This window comes from Gymnogyps californianus, chromosome 6 (genome assembly GCF_018139145.2).
Source record: "Gymnogyps californianus isolate 813 chromosome 6, ASM1813914v2, whole genome shotgun sequence".
In the NCBI taxonomy this organism is placed as follows: Eukaryota; Metazoa; Chordata; class Aves; order Accipitriformes; family Cathartidae; genus Gymnogyps; species Gymnogyps californianus.
The window spans coordinates 17,479,243-17,497,024 of NC_059476.1; the positions used below are offsets into that span (position 1 = coordinate 17,479,243).

Consider the following 17,782-nt stretch of genomic DNA (forward strand, 5'->3'; position numbering starts at 1 on the left):
CAGTCAGCACTACTTTATGCTTTCTTGATTTGGGGGGGGGGGGCATGGAGGAGGGGGGAGAAGTGGAACTGTCCAAGCTACATGCTCACGCACACAGCGCTTCCTAGTAAGGTAGCATTGCACTCGCCTTCATGGAGGTGCCCTGCCTCACTAGAAAGTAAATATGTATGCATACCTGCAGAACAAGTCACCTCCCCTTCATACAATTTAGAGACAATAATACACCTTAATGAGAAAATTGGGGGGGGGCGGAGGGAGGAAGTTACTTTTGACCTTAGAGTCAGTCTTCTTGCTAGCCTATAGCAAATGCATTAGTACAACCAGATTTAATGTACAAATCTGGTCATTCTTTTATTTATTTATGTATTTGTAAACCTGAGAGGGCAGTGTTCAGTACACTTGAATTCCTGGCTGTACTGCATTGCCATTGAAATGTTTACACAAACTTGCACTTCTAATCTTGGTTATAAATGTTATTGAATTGTGTTCTCTGAATGGAACATTAAAATACAGGCCATCATGGATAAATTACCATTACTACTAAAGCAGATCTGAAAAGGTCTTTTTTTTTTAAGAAGCAGAAAACTTCTGAAATTAAGAGGTAGCTGTGTTGTATGGCAACTCTAATGCATTAGCACTAGATTTAAGAAAGTTGTTGGCTCACCTCCATTTTTATTGGAGCTCATCACAAGGTTGTGGGCTTTAAGAGAAGCAGAGGTGGCAAACGTGGAGCATTTCTTAAAATTCTTTCATAAATGTCTTCAGAGGAAAGTGATATTATGCTGTATTGTTTCTGCTTGCTTTCTTTATGCTTGATAGCACTTATAAAATATTGCTATATATAAAGTTTTTTGTCAAACTAGATTTTTTTTTCCCTGCTAGGAGGAATGCCATTTCAATCTTCCAGCATGCTTCTAACTTAAATATTACTTGCACACACACAGGAGGCTGAGTTTTATATTTAACTGTAGCCAATGAACAATTGTAATACTGATTATTGGTGAGGAAGAAAAATGGTTCTAGCTGGACCCCGCAGGATTATTTCTTTTTGTTTGCAACAAGCATATCCCCAAAGCAGGACTGAAGCCCGTTTTGTTCCTCCTGTTTAAATTAAACCACCTTTCCGGTAAACTGTTACCTTGTAAGTTAAAAATGAAAACAATGTAAGCTGTATCCCTTGTGATCTCAGGGATTTTTGGCAGGAGAGAAAGAATTGGTAGCATATTTAATGCCTCTCTTTAAACTTTGTGCAGGCACACATCTATTCATTGGGTGCAACGTTGAAAGCAGCAATAGAATATATAGTAGAACCTGAGACAGAATCAGAATTTGGGCAAGATCTGCATACTCTACTGGAACAAATGCAAGAAGAGAATCCTGAAAATAGGCCAGATATTGAGGTAAAACAGCCCTACATAATTTTCTGTTTAAAAAAAGTGACAAAAATATTTCTGTATGTGTGCTCATTAATAGAGAGATGGTCTTTGTATGTAATATGCTCAGATTTTACAAGAAAGCTGAGGTTTTCCCAGACTCAGCAGAAATTATTCTTTCTTCCTACTCTAATGGAGATACAACCTGAAAAGCAGATGTAGATGTTGTACGGTGATTCGATTTTTAAGAAGGTTGGGTGAATACATTTGTGGATCTAAATTTTCTGATTAACTCTTTCTTGCCATGTAATATTTAGTTTAAAGAGAGAGTGAGTCACTAGAAGTAAGAGCACAGGCATTATGCTGTGAAACTTGCATGGTGCCTCAAATGATGTTTGGATTGCATTTAAGAAGGGGATGGAGGGAGCCATGCCCCAGGAAACCTCTGTTCCTTGGCATGTTCAAAGCAGTGTTGTTCAAAGCATTACTACTAACTAGTTTTTCTGTAAATATATAAATGTTTAGTAGTATTTGATTAGGTCTCTTAATTGTTTTTCTATTTTATTCTGTTTAGCCTCTTATATTACCTTTAGTTTTTTAGAAAGAATTTGAAGATACAGGATTCTTCAAGATTATGTCTTCAAAGAATTTACATTCTAAATGTTGGTTACCTAATACAGTGATCTTAATGTGTGAAAGTTTAGCTTTATGCATTGTTTTTGCAGGCTTTCAGACTGTAGCCAGAGAATAACAGTTGTCCAAATGTGACTTTTCTTGGATTCTACTTCAGAATAGTGCTGTCTACTTTTCTGTTTGTTCTTTTTTTCTTTTTCTGACCTGATAGTGTATATTCTAAATGGTATAGCACCTATAATCAATACTTTGCAGAAAGAGTGCTGCAACAGAAGAATGAATAGATTCATTTTTATAAAGCAAATGATATTGGCTCCCTGGTTGAGGACTGCCCAGGCAGGAGACCATTCCTGACATAGAGCCTGCTTGATCAACTCCTGTATTTCTATTTGTTTACTTTCGAGCATAGTCAGGAAAGGGACTGTATAGCACTCCCTGTCATCTCCAATTGGTCTGTAGTCCCTGAAAGCTGTTGCTGACTACTTGCATCAGACCCAAAATAGAGTGGGTCAGGGCTGGTCTAGGGTAATATATGAAGGTTGCTTTGTGACTATCTCTTCTCTTTTCTGTTCCTTTTCCACTGAGCCCTTTCTGGGGTGGAAAGGAGTGGGGGGAGCTATATGGAGGGAAAACCCATAGACTTTTCTAGGCATTTCACTAGACTCCAGCACAGCTGGATACCTGTCTCACTTTTTCCTGTCCTTCCTCAATCTGATATGTGAACCAACAGAGCCAATTTCTTCCTTCCACTCACAACAGCAGAAGAGCAGTTGAGGAGCTTAATGGGGAAGTAAGAGCAGCTCCTTAGAGCTGTATGAGGTCTCATCAGTGTTTATCTAGGAACAGTTACTGAGGAAACAGTGGGATGCATTTGGAAAGGCAGTTCTCTTCTACTTTGTGCCCAAAGTGACAGGTTTTTAAATGTGTGAATGTCTGTAATTAATTGTGAGACCAGTGCTAATGCCATCAAATGATGCTCAGGCTGCAGATTAGAGATAAGTAATGCTATTTCTTCTTGTGATTTGATAATGATTGCTTTCTCTAATTGGGAATAGTGCTTTCTAGATATTTTGCAGTTTTTAAAAGATTCAGGATTTACTTTTAATGTAATTTTGGTAATAAAAACATTCCTCCCCCTGCCTATGTCACTCAATTCAAGTGGATCACTGGTCGTTTAAAAAATAATCCACACTCTAGCTTTTTACGTTTTCAGTATGTTATTCATAAAGGATAACATTTAAGACTATTAATTTTTATCAGTTGTTCTTAGTGTTCTAACTGTAGGCTAGAACTTGAACTGTATTAAATAATTTCATGATAGCCCATGGTAAAAATGAGAAATTAATTCAACTACATAATAGAAATACACAGTATAATGAACAGTGTAAGAAAGACCTCCAATGTAGCATTGTATAAATTCAGATGTATTGTGTGAGTTAACATGATTCACTTTAGTCAAAATTCACAAATCTATTCATTATTAAATAAGTATTTAACACAAATTTTCTCTAGAGCATTTTGTCATTATGTGAAGAAAAACTGAAGATTGCCTCATCAAGTAGTATTTGTCGAAGCCTGTCTGCTGTTGGAAGAAGAGTTCTTTCAATTGAATCATTTGGTGCTTCTCAAGGTAACCTTAATGTGTTTAGTCTAGAACTTTATATTGCCTGACATGTCTAACGATTTTTAAAATACTATGTTGGTGTACTTTCCTGTTACAGGTTCCTTTCTAGATATCAAAAAGGTATTAAATATTTATGGATTGGGGGTGGGAGCAGAGGACATACAATTCTTAATGAACATAACTAATATACTTAGTGTGCTTTATGATTAAAAGTGACAAGTCCAGAAATAATTAATTTGTGTAACATACTAAAGATACGTAACAGCAGTGGCAGAAAAAGCAATATGAAGATTTACTAGGAAAGGTTAGAAGGTTTAAATACACATTTAATATAAGCATCTGTTTTTGCATCTAGATGTCTCTGATAACATGTGGAAGGGAAGAATGTGTCAGAGAAGTTTGGGATCTAAATTATATTCAAATGAGAAAAACAACATAGCAGGTGATTCGTCTGCAGTGGAAGATGTGACAGCTACCTGTCAAAAGGACTCTTCTATAGTTACTATGGTGACTGGCAGAGAAAGTGGTTTAAAGGAAATGCAAATTGATCTGGATAATGAGAAAACTCAACATTCTCAACTTGCAACTCAAGCTAAAAAGAGCAAAGAAGAGGACAAACATGCAGTGTATACTGGCAGTTTTGCTAGTGTTGCTTTGGATATGAAATCTTGTGTTATTGACCTGGAGAGAGATGGCATTTTTAAGAAAGGTTCTTTGAGAAAAATTAAAACCTTTCCAAAGCTACCACTTGAACCTGCAGATACAAATAACTTTTTTACTTCTGTAACCAACAGTGGACCACTAGCTAGGAAAAATCACTTGCTAACACAAGAGTCGCTACCTCTAGACAATAATAATGAGGTTGCTTTTTCAAAGGGAAATCTTAATTCATTTGCTATTAGTAGTCCACCAAAAATAGAACCAAAGAATTACCAGGTTAATGATCTTCATTTAGAAGCTCTGTGTGTATGCACACAGGTGTCTGGCATGAATCTAGAAGAACATATGTCACTTATTAATGGTAAAAAGATAGGTTTTGCTTCATCTGATCACAAAGAAGACTGTTCTGATGCTACCTCTGAAATGCCAAATACAGCTGGTATGCTAAAAGGCCCAAATCAGTCAATTGTTGGAGCAAAAATGCTAGACAATTACATGGCGTTGGAAGACTCTTCTGAAACTTTTCAAGGGTCAAATGAAAATTCTTTACCGCATTTTAACAAGATGGCTTCAGTGTTAACGACAAAACCCAGTGGGAACAGATATGGATCAAACCTAATTAGGTCTCCAGAATTAAGCAACGGTGCAATGAGCGCAAACAATAATGAAGATAATCTTTGTGGAGGCAGAGGGTCAGAAATCAAAAGTAATGAGCAGGTAGTAAAAATAAAGTCTTCATTATATAGTTGCTGTAGTCACTTATGTGGAGATGAAATGACTTAAATACTGTGTGATTTCTTCCCCCCTCGTCCCCTTTAGCATCCTGGAAAATCAAATTTTGCTAGTCTGCACACTTTAAGAGTTAATATTGGAAACGTGGTGATCCTTTTTTCCTCTTTAAAAGTAAAGTACTACGGTGAAATTTATGCTATTGCAAAATCAACTTTCATTTTAATTTTTTTTTTACAAATGGAGTATACTCGCTAGTGTGTTAGAGCAGCATACTTAATAGTTGATTACATTTGTAAGAGAACATTACCAAAGCATATGTAGATTTTTAACTCTTTATGTTACTGTCAGTGCATAAAGTTCACTAACTTGCAGTGGGCCTCCCAGGTGCTTATGAAAATTGCAGAGTTCCTGACTGTAAACCTGACCTCATTGAAATCAATGGCAATATCCCATCTGCTTCAGGAGATGAGAAGACTCCACTTTTTTTTTAATCTACATGTACATTTAAGTTTTTGAAAATTGTACATATGCTGTATCTGTTCTATGTTCTTAAATTACCACCTCTGTGTTTGTTATGTATATTTCATGATAGAATTCAAATATGTGCACAATATGATGTTGTTGTCTCAAGCATTTCATCTTTATAAATAGCCAAATAAGAAGAGGGAGAGCTGGTAATTTACTAGAATTTGTTGATAGACAGTTGTAGTATGGTCTCTTCTCTGCTCAAATTACATATTCTCAGGGTGGACAAGTTTGGTCTCTGACTAGATGGTTTTCTTTTGTGCTACACTCAAAGAGATGTAGACAATCCATGTGATAGGAGAGCTGCTGGCTAAAAATGCAGGATGGTTGATGCTTCTCCAGCCTTGCTATGACTTGATAAAAATGAGCAGCACAAACTTCACACATTTCATTTCCAGAAATTACGCGTAGGTGAAGATGTTGGGTTTTTTCCTTACTTGTCTAGAGACAACTCGGCCTTGTTCTCCTTGCCTAATAGTCAGTCTTCCAGCCATCCCATGCAGTGGCACCTCAGGTTATTTTCAGTCTGCATCCATCCCTGTTTTCACCTTGCCCAGACACCTCCACTGGAGTAGTAACCTAGGACTGTCAAGTGTGTAAAGAGCCTTTGGTTCATCATAGCTAAAAAAATTAATGCAACATTGAAGATTCTGTTCTAACTGCTTTTTTTCCCTTTCCTCTCTCTTCTCCCCTCAATAGCACGTGTGCTTGTTAAATTCATAACGCAGGAAGATAGTAAATATGGATAAGTACCACATGGCATGGTTTTGCTCTCTGAGGGAGTTACTCATTGTATGCATGTTGAGTCCTTTAGTTTTTAAATCCTGCAGGTGCATTCTTCAGACTCTGGGAAAAGATCCGTTTATTGTAGACACATCTTGCCCCCCCCGGCTCTGGACTATGCAACCTTACATATTCAGAAGAGAGTGCAAAGTAATAATCAGATTTATAATCATTCCAAAGTCGTCTGCTTTTGCTATGTCATTTGTTACTCTGGATTTACATGAACCTGTTTGATTTGGTAGACGTGTTTGTATTTCCAGCAAGGATCATAGCAATTTCAGTCACTGACTTCTTGTGAGAAAGCTTGTTAGTATAAAGAAATCTAGATATGTCTTAGTATTCAAGCAACAGAAACAACTGTCTTTCATCTTATATGCAAATCTCTTTTTTTCTGAATGGAGTGGGTTTTTTATGCTAAACTGTATAAACCTAGGAATTAATTTGCATGTTTATTTGTCATGGAGAGGATGGCTAAGATAAGGCTGTTAGACCACTATAAAACCACTGCACCTGGTTTGTTGATTTTTTTGGTTTGGGTTTTTTTGTTGGTGTTTTGGTTTTTGGTTTGGGGTTTTTTTTTTTTCATTCCAAGAAATAAAGGTACCACACTTAAGTCACTTGCCTTGAGGTGGAAGTGGGCTTACTTAAGCCTCTGTATTAACTAGAGAGGTGTGGTGAATAAGCTGCCATCACTTAAGAACATAAATTGTGTAGTGATAGGGGTTCTTCTTTAAGGAGGAAAAAATGTGTTGAATTAAGACCTGTATTCTGTCCTTACTGGATTACCAGGACAACATAAGGCTAGGTACATGAAGATACTTTCAAGAAAATAATCTTCCTCAGAATTATAGTTTCCCAAAACTCTTGCATGATTTAAAAGCTGTAACAAATGTCCTGTTTGCTTTTCCTGCAGCAGCATGTGAGATTGGCACACAGAAAAGTAAACCAAAATATATTTTCAGGTTATTCTGCCATTCTTCTGAAATTCTCTTTTTCTTCAAATATTTCATCATCAATTCAAATAAAGTGTTCTTTCAGCCTGAACAGAATTTCATTCTTCCAAATAAGTAGGCTCTTAGTAGAAGTGAGGTTGTCCTGCTCCCACTGAATTCACAGGACAATCACAGTGAATTAGAAAAGGTAACTATTATTCCAGTTACCCTAATAAGCAGTGTCTTAATATGTATGATCTGAAATGAAGACAGCAGGGTGGTTGTTGTCTATGAAACCAGAGTTTTATAGCTGTGTTCTCAGTAGAAGAAAGGTTTGATAGACTGATGCTCTATATTCTTTTTTTAGTAACCAATTCCAGCAAATATTCAGGGTCTGCCACATAAAAATATTATGCTCTTTAGAGAAATCCTAAGTTGGTCTTGGGAAAAAAAAAAAAACCCAAACCCAAAAAAACCAAAACACCAACCAAAACAAAACAAAAAAACCCCAACACTTCTTTAATTATTTAACTACTATAGGGAGGAAAAAGCATTTAAATATATCAACATCTGCTAGCAACAGCAACGTTTCTGAAATGGCTGTCTGTTCGCTGAAATGCTGAGCTTCTAGCCTGGTAATCTTCATTTTCTGAAAGACGGTCATTCATTTTCAGTAGTCATTGAACTGTATGGCAGACTATTACAAGTCTTAGAGAAGGGGGACAGGTTTAATATTTTCAGCTTCTTTTGCTTCTTTTGGAAAACGGATTTTATTCCTCAGGCTTCTGAAACAGCAATTTCTGCCTCTTTCTTACCTCCTGACAATTGCAAAAATAAAGCCATACTGTGCTATCCCTTATGTGAAAAAGTTACAGCTGATGTCTCTAAAGTTCCCTTTCGTTTCTCTGTGCCAGAATTTTATCAAATGCCTAAAAATGTTTGATTCTTTTTTTTTTTTTTAAAGAAGCTAAAACTTGAGTCTGAGAGTTTGTTCATTTACTGCAAAGGCACAAAAAGTGTGACGCCCCAACTAATGTGACTTCTATCTTCTGGGCTAAATAGAAAACACCTCAGAAGATTTACAGCGCTGCTCTTTCGCTAGTTTTCTATAACAGATAAGCATGATTGCAGCAAATAGAGCTTTTAGAATAGTATCTCTAGCATCTCTTTAAATATTTCTTGTTCTTTAGAGAAAGTGCAATACCAGTCCCATCCGGTTGAAGATCAACCTTGTCTACTCTGGAGAACAGACAGTTTTTCTTGCCTGTCAGTACTCTCCAGTGGACAATATTTTTCTAATGCTCCAACACTGCTTCTTAATGTTGTGTGCTTTACTGCTAGTAAGCATTACTAAAAATACTTGCTTGCTTTTGTCTGGCTACTGCAATGTATCTTGTGAGGGTTTTCCTAGTAATTTTTATAGTTTTGCATGCCATAAATAAATATTTTTCACTTCAAGTTTGAGTGGGGATCTTTTATTTCTCTAACCAATTTCATTCCAATCAGGTGTGTCTCATCTCTAATGCTTTTAAATGTTTCTCTGTGATTCAAATGCTATGGCCTTTACATGGGAAGGGTTAACGGGAACCTGGCATATACACATTTATTTTCTGTTGGTCATTCATACCCAGTCAAGCATGAGAGAGGTGAAAAGCCATGTAGCTAGAGAATGACACTTGAACACTGGGGAGATAACACTTGAAGGACAGAAAAGTTGTCAATTCCCAGAATAGTACTGATTAAGAAAAGAATAATGAAAATCTTGCTTGCTTTGGCTGTTTAAAATATGCCAGCATTATGTTCATAAAATATAGCACGTTGGCGTAGTCTGAATGCTTTACTGAAAGTTTGGTTTTACAATTCTGGTACCAACAATGAAATAAAAGATCTGTTAAATGATCTTTGCAGCACTGAAAAAAAAATCACTTTTCAACAAGTGAGGTTTAAAATGCAATCTTTTTGGCATAAAACAAAATGTCACCAGTATGTAGCTATAGGCAATAATCAGTCATGTGGCTTTTTCATATTTTCTGTCAAAATTTCTGTGCTGTGAAAAACATTTCCTTATTTTAAAAACTGGTTATATAATTTCTGTCATGAAAAGGTCTGTTTTAGAACATGAAGAAAAAATTTCAGGAAGAGGCACTGGATTATAATTTTGTTTGCTCTTTGGTGCAATTTCACTGGTGATAATATATTAATATATGTTTTATATCAGTATTAAAATAATTTTTTAAATGAAGTGGACTTGAGGCCTCATGGATGCTGAACAGTTGTCTTGAGCTTGCTTTGCTAAGATGTCTGAATAGATAGTTAAGAAACAATGTATGCTACAGGTGGTTTGACTAAAAAATTTTAATCATATGTTTTCCATCACTTCAGATTTTTTTTTCTTGGTGGTGAAGTGGGATTTTTTTGAAGTTGTAGGAAGTAATAGCAGCCATGAATCAGAGACTTGCATGTTAAACACCAAAACAACCAAATCTGAGACAGATGCCTAAATAAGAGAGTTTTACACTTAAATGTTTACCAAAACATAAACAGGTTCAGTGGAATTTGAATGTGCATTGTGTTAAATACCTTTGAGGTATTTAACATTAAATACCTTAAAGGTGAGGTATGAGGTGCATTGCGTTAAATACCTTTATTTGAGGTTTGAGACTTAAATAAAAATTGCCTCATAAGCTTAGGTTGAGAAGTGTATTGTTTTTCCTTTGGAAACTATTTTAACTAGACTGCATGTATTTTTTATCACATGTAAATGTGTGATGAAACATGTCTTACTATGTACCTTGACTGTATCAGATAACTTTTACAAGGTGTTAGAAGGACAGGTCCCCAGCAGGTCTGAACCGTCAGTCTTCAGATGAAGTCTTCCAGAATTCTCTTTCTGGTGTAGGAAGGTGAACATTTGGAATAATTAGGACACTAGAAGAATGACCACCTCAGGTATTTTTTTCAGGAATAAAAATATTCTTTTGATATGGTCAAGGTGGGGAGAGACTTGAATTATAGTAAGAGACAATAGCAATGCAGTTAGTTATTAGTATCACAGGAAAACAACTAGCATATGAATACTAGCTAGCAATATTTGTATTTGAAGTTTAATCTTTCTTTAGGGTGCTTGCCAGAGAGGAAACAATGAGGGTATACGTTTAAATAAAGTTCACCAATCTGTAACCAGACTGCATCCTTTTTTTTCCTGACTCAGGTTAATTTGGCCATCCTGTGGATGGCAGTGATTCTCACTTCTGCTAAGATATGCTCTTCCTACATCCTTTTTTCTTCTGAAACAGAATTTGTTTCTGGTGCCTTTTCATCTTCTATTTTGTTATGTCATTGACACTTTCTTCTTTCTTACCATAAACTTTTGCTGCTGCTCTTAGGGTTTATTCCTACTTTCCTGCTGTGCTTAAATTTCTTTCTGTCATTTCTTTCTGTCCTTTCTTTCTTCCTCTAGAGAGCTCGGATATCCCAGAAGTGATGAGAAATATCCTTCAGCTTTCTGCTGTACAATTAACTTCAGTCTCCAGTTTAGTGAGAGATTCTTCTTCCCCTTGCTAGCCATTCATCACCTTCTCCTGAAGTGAGAGGTGATTTGTATATGCGATAGAGGAAGTCCATCTTTCTCCGCTGCAGCTTTTAGAGCCTCTAGGGACGTAAACTTCAAGAGGAGGGATTCTCTTACAGAGAAGCATGTGGCAGTGGTGTGTACTTATTACAAAAATATTCCCAAATCCCAAAACCTTCTTGATGTACTAGTCAGTCTGTGGAATTTCTCTTTTGATTTCTCTCCACTCATGTCAGCTGTGCAGGGTGAATTTGAAGTATTTGGCTACTTCTTTCATTGTAAAGTGTCTGTGAGCAAAGACGTCTGAGGCACGTGAGAACCAAGATGCTATGGAGGGGGGAACGCAGCACTGATCAAGGATAGTAATCAATCAACAGTATGAAGCTCTGTCTTCAATGTTCTCTAGACCAATTCATTCTTTTGACTATCTGTCCTCTTCCTTCCTGCTGTGTAATTGATGTCTTTTTATCAGACAGTTCAAGAGCTTACTTTTCTAGATATAATGAAGGAACACGTTGATGAAAGAATTTTGCACTCCAGGATGCTGGTGATAGCAAAATTTGAGAATGAAGCTTAACCTTATTACATGGCTTCAAATCTGTCTGTGCTGAAGTTACTAATTTTTACCTTGTGCCGCAATGGAGGATAGGAGAATAAAAGCACCAAATTCATTTTTATGTGTGTTGGAGGTAGGCAGAATATAAAACATTTTAAGTAAATCAAAAGGTGTGTTTGCTGGTACATTTTGTTAAAAATTTATAGTTTATCTGGTTCACCTTTAAGGAATATTTGAACAGTACGAACCCAAAGTATTACATTCCTTGAGAAGGTCTTCTGGTAAAAATTAAATTATCAACAAAATTTCAGCTACAGAAATTAATTTGGTTCTTTTTCTCCCCATAGATTGCAGGGAAGCTATTTCTGTTTGTTGATCTTGATGAAAGTTAATGCAGTAGTCTGTTCATTACATATTTTATGATAGAATTCAAATAGTGCCTCGCTGAAGGGTGTTTCATAGCCAGGATCATGAAAAATTGACTGCAGTAAATGACAGTGCAGAGACTGATTTGTCAAACGTAATGATGTACTACCATTGTGTGTGAGAGAGACCCTTAGTCTATTTAGATTTTACAAACATTGATTGGGATATAAAGGTGTCTGTAAAAACAACAGAACAGTTCAGAGGTTTTAATTTTTGTTTGTCTCCTGTGCTCCAGTTTTGTTTTGGTTTTTTTCCAGAGTTAATCCTGAATTGCTTCTGGTAGTTCTTTTCCCCAAGATGGCCTAAAGTTGATATTTAGAGATAGTTTACTATCTTAGGGCTGCATATGCAACAGAAAATGTGCTGTGCTGTTTTTTAAAATAGTTGGATGGGTCTGCTCTAACCCAGAGATTTCTGCCTACCATGTATTTTTTACTGTTCCTTTGGTAGATGAATGGAGATCGTAAAGTCCAGCTGATGTCAAGAGCCACTAGTAGTGATAAGCTCTTCTATTAGCACAGCTTGATCGGGAAGGTGTCTGTGCAGCACTATCAATGTCCAGTTCATATATACACACACACACCCCCCCCCAAAAATGGCAAAATGTAAAACATGGGTTCTCTGAAGAACAGTAAGTTTCCATGGAGCATTATCTTTGTCACATTAAGGTATTATGCCAGATATCAAAAGCTAAATTGATAGCCGGAAAAACAAATGCTGTTACTACAAATTGAGCAGCCAGTGATTAAAAACAGAACATCGTGCTTGGACTTCAAACCTGTCATTGATTCTGTCAATATTTTTAACGTCTTTCACAGAAGAACAAGAAATGTTGATGAAATCTTTTAAGGTAAGACTTGTAATGCAACTGTCAGGGTAAATCAGGATTTGAAGGTGGGATTTTTTTTGTTGGTGGTGGTGATCATTTGGATTTTTATGTTTTTAAGTCTAGGTGGTGTCCCTATAATTATGTGTCATCTTTGATATTCTAAAAGAGTCTTTCCTTAGTATGATAAGAAAGAGCTTCCAAACAGTTCACTTTTCCTGAAACACTTCTATTCTTGCTGAAATCTCACTTGAATTACACTTTTGCTATGCAATTAAGAAACTACTGGTTCATCTATACACCTAGCTAACTGTGCAATGCTTTTTCAATAAGAAGTATTATTAGTTCATTACTGGCAAGTGCAATAAATACCTTTTCTTAATGCTTTTTAGGTGAGTGTGTTGTATATTAGGATTTACTTTTTCATTGCATCAGTAAACATTTCTGGTTTGTGATAATTTTTAATAACATCCTGCATCCTCACTCTTTTTTTCAGTGGATCTCTCTAAAACTCTTGTTGTCCTGCTATGGTAAACCCCTGAAAGATCATGAACTCTGGGCATTATGTCACGAGTGTTTATGTACTCTGCAGACTTGCACAGATTATCCAGGTATAGTCTTAATTATCTTAAAATATTTGCATAGTTATTTATGTTCAGTGTATTAATGTTTTCTTTATTCTGTTGATGCAAAATATCTCAACTTTCATTTTGTGTACAGAAAAAATAATACGCAATATTTCTAACTTCACTGTCTTAAATTGTGACTTAGAATTTTTACTCAATTTGGAGATTTCTTCCATATATAGAAGAATGTCTTCTTTTCTCTTTCTTCTGAGTTTTGATGGCTTTTGCAGGGGAAACAAATCTTTATGACTTCAAGCAGTGAAACGAATTTTGTGTTTAGACTTTTTTGGGGATGGAGAAACTGTACTGTGACTTTTAAGAACAGCACTTGGGACTTGTATCTTGAAAGCAGGAGCAAAATAAGTTTTATATATATGTAAACATAAAACTTTCTCTCTTGCCTGGATTTCTTTGTGACAAATGATTCCTGACATATTTTTGACAATACAGGGCTTTGTCAGTTTAAAGTGCCCAGGGTCTTGTCATGATATTACTCCTTCCACATTCCTTATGCTTCAGTTTATAGAAGAGTTATCAGAAGCCAACTTCTGAGAGAAGAACGGGGAACTGTCCTTTGACAGAATTGGAATATGTTGTATGTGACTTGGGAGAAGACCATCCTAAATTTCCATGGGCATTCTGAATGTTGGTTTAGCTTATACTAATAATAGATCTGTAGCAGTTCTGATAAACAGAGCAGAGTTTCCCACCACCACCACCCTGCCTTTCCTTTTTCTCGATTTAAAAAGCCTGCTTCTGAGGGTTTCGACAGGGATGAGTTTGAAGTCTGTAACTCAATATAGACAATTGGATAGTAAGGTACAGAAAACCTACTGCATCTCTTTGGTTTTCAGCTTCAGCTATTTTATCTTTTATGATATAAAACTGTTAAAAAGGAAAATGGCCATAAATGGAGATTTCTGAGAACTTTAAGCAATGTTACCCTTAAAACTAAGTATTTGATATACCTTGCAATAGAAGGATTATTTCAGCCTCATATCATGTGCCTAATGTTTGTGAAGATTTCAAATAACTGCACATAATGGCTCAGATTCTAATTTAATATGCCTAGCCAGCCTCTGTTACCATACTTACATGCACCCAAAATGCATAAGTCTTCAAAATACTAAAGACTGAGTTGTGATCTGAACCTTATGTAGCCTGTAAAACTGAACATGATACAAACCACTAAATGGAAGGCACCTTACTTAAAATTCCATATATGACAAATAAAACTGCCTTGAAGTTGAATATTGTTTTCAGGTTTAGAATATTTCTGCCAGAGGATTCTCTGCCTGTTCTGAGAGTGATTGTGCATTGTGGAATGACTTAGTGGTGTTACTACTTCAGTGCCCCCCCACACACACGTAAAGTTCTCTCAGCATTCCTTTTGAATAATATTAACTTATTAAAGGTGAAGCTGATATCATATAAAGTGTTTGTTAAAATAGCCTTTGTCTTAATGCTGGTAGAGTAAGATTGGTAAGCTGATGAGTCATAGTTAAATTATGAGATGTGGAACAAGCTGGATTATTTATTATTTATTCACTTAGACAGCCTTTTCCTCCAAATCCTTCCTTGATTACACTTTTTTCATTATCCTAAACAGGAATTATCTGGGTAAGAAAACATACCCCAAAGCTAGCCTCTTCATGTATTTTTTAACCTAATCCTGCTATAAAATCTGTTTGTACCCTCCATTGAGACTTTACTTATTTCCTCTCCTCTTATCAGAGGATGTTGCTTACATGTTGCTTTTAGAGAACCCAGGTGAGAATACTCTCTTGTACTGAACTCATTGAGATCTGGTTTGTGTGAACTGTGTTGCAGATTCAGAGCCGGGGGCGTTAACTCTTGAGAAGCAAAGATAGTGAGCATGAAGAGTTCTCAGGGGAGCTGCCTCTGCAGAAATAACTAGTAAAGGTTCCCATTCAGGAAAGCTTTGCTTTTCGAGGCACATAGTTCATGTCCAGCTTAAATATTATTGAAGGTAGTAGGCAAGCCTTTATTTACGTTAAGAATAGTGAACAATTTAATGGCTTTAGATGTGTTTCGTACAGGTAACTACAAAAGGATGGTTTCCTTTTTTTCTTACTTTGTTTTTCTCTCTTAGACCTCTTCAATTTATTATTTGATAATAAATTAGTATTTGTTTTACTGTTACTCTAATATTTTATTTAATAATTAATAAGTTTAATGTTTTAACCTCTTATTTAATTTGAGTAAGAATCTATTCTCCTAGTACTCTGTTTTTAATAAGAAAACAGCGTATTTGATGATAGTCTACAAAGGCAGGACTGCATTGCTAGCCAACTGGCTTATTATGTTGAAACATGTTAAATCACAGTGTGTTTTGAAGATATCAAACAGATAGACACAGTCTTACCACAAGTTTTTCATCATTGAATTTATATAACGTGATCTCATGACCTTAATGCTAAGTTCCTGAAGACCTCAGATCATTTAAAATAGTTTTAGAAGTCAGTTATTTCTTTCCTAACTATGGAAAATTTCAGGGCCTTGCAAATACCAGTCTACGTAACACTTCTTCAGTGGGAGAGTGTGTGTGATTACAACTGTACAAAACTGCACTCCATGTCCTGTCCCACCTAGAGGAGTTCTGGATCCGGCCACATATGTCTCAGCTGTCTCCAGATAATGACCCTGTATGTTGGTGGGGTTGGAGGAGGGAAGAGAGGAGAGATTAAGTGCTTAAGATAAATTGACTGTCTTTTATTGGTACCTTGTGAGAAGCCGAGTACATCTAGCTGTCGTATTTCTTTTTTTGTTTTGTTCCTTTCTTGGTCTTCCTTTTCAATGCTGGGTATAAAGAGAATAAACTTCTGGTATTCTAAGCCCTTTTATTTATTGTGATCCCATTTTGTTTTACTTTCTTGTCTTTGTTCTGCAGGAATTGCTTTGGGTGATTATGCATCTACTGTCTCTTTGTTGGATGGTGTCTGTTCTAGCATTAGTGTTATTTAAAGCATCATTTATCATAGGGTAATTGCTGACATTGCAAATTATTTTTTAAATTATTTAATTTATTTTTATTAGTGTCAAATAATTACAAGAACAGATATTTATTATGCCTTGCCATTTTGTGGCTTGTTTTGCAGTGGTCTTATGTTTGGACTCTGTGCTGATTAACTGCCATGGAAGTATCCTCTTTGCTGCTCCAAAAGCTGAAGGTAAACTAATACATTGCACGCTCTGTTCTTATTTCTTTTGAGGGGGAGTGGAGAAGAAAGCAAATATCTTACCTTTTGTTTCTGGTTTCTTTTCTCATCTAGAATCTTGTGATATATTTTATTTAGCTCCTGAAATTGAAGAAGAGGATGTCAATACTGAGAAGGTAATGTGGTAGGTTATGTAGGTTGCTATGCATTTTATCAAAGGACAGTTGTATCCCTCTGCTGCTTGAAGAAGAAAGCTAAACTCTAAGGTTCTGATAATATTTCTCATTTCTCCCAGTATTTCTTGGTTATCTGTGGGTTTTTTATATATATTGATCTCCCATAAAATTAGTTGCTTCTGGAAAATAATTTTGCCTTCCAAAATTGTTGGAGTAACTGCCAAAAATCTGTTATTTGATAGTTTTCCATAAAACTTAATTATTTTCAGTTTGTTAGCAGTAAGACAGAGTTTGAAGTCATATTTTCACTTTCTGGAGGTCACACTAAGATCAGTATTTTAGACTGTCTAGGCTAAAGCCCAAACATTAATCTCATTTGGAAGATTGGATAAAAATATCACTATCAGCATATTTTTACTATGGGAACGTTATGAATTATGTCTCTTACCGATACAGTTTTCCTAGAGCTTTTTGCTATAGATACAAGCCATAAGGAGCTCTCAGACCAAAGATGATAAAAATGTTAATAAATAACAGGTGAGTATTTGTCTCCACTGGAACTGCATCTGAATTGCAAACTGTACCACAGTGATCTTAAGATTTAGGAAAACAGAATTTACGGTAGCTTTCTATTATGTTACAAGAAAAGAGGTTAGCTAATATGTACTTGTGCCCCATGAGTTCTTTAAAATTAGACATAGTAGTCATGAATCAGGAAAAAAAAGATCTTCATTAAAAATTCACTAAAGACAGAGTTTGACTGTCTGTAAAATCATCTGTAACTAGAAAATGTTTCTGTATCTTCTTCTTTAAAGTTGCTTTTTCTTCTTAAACTGCTTTGATCCAATGTGCAGGTTTTTCAAAGGCTTCAGAAGCTTAAACTAACCCTGAAATATAATACAGTAGTTTTACCAGACAGTAGAAATTAATAATCCTAAAGTCTTTATGCTGTATTCTTTTTCTTGAGAAAATCTGAAGTAATCTTTTTCCTTGTTTTTCTACAACATTTTATATAGAATAAGCTGACCTGTTTTTTTGGCTATTTCCTGATATTTGTATAACTTTCTGGTTGTTATGAACATTTAGTTAGAATTATGGTATGGGAATCAAGACTGTGTAGTGCCAGTCACAATAACTGTACTACCTCAGTAAAAGGAACT

General features: G+C 35.8%; 1 protein-coding gene across 1 annotated transcript in view; it reads left to right on the plus strand.

Annotated features, from left to right (window-relative positions):
• Window positions 1-17,782, plus strand: part of KNDC1 (kinase non-catalytic C-lobe domain containing 1) — a 65,515-nt gene that overhangs the window by 24,384 nt on the left and 23,349 nt on the right. The window contains exons 4-9 of the mRNA XM_050898948.1: window positions 1,254-1,400; window positions 3,519-3,636; window positions 3,986-5,007; window positions 13,138-13,252; window positions 16,387-16,458; window positions 16,561-16,622. Coding sequence (XP_050754905.1) covers window positions 1,254-1,400; window positions 3,519-3,636; window positions 3,986-5,007; window positions 13,138-13,252; window positions 16,387-16,458; window positions 16,561-16,622 — 1,536 coding nt within the window. The remainder of the gene's footprint in view (window positions 1-1,253; window positions 1,401-3,518; window positions 3,637-3,985; window positions 5,008-13,137; window positions 13,253-16,386; window positions 16,459-16,560; window positions 16,623-17,782) is intronic.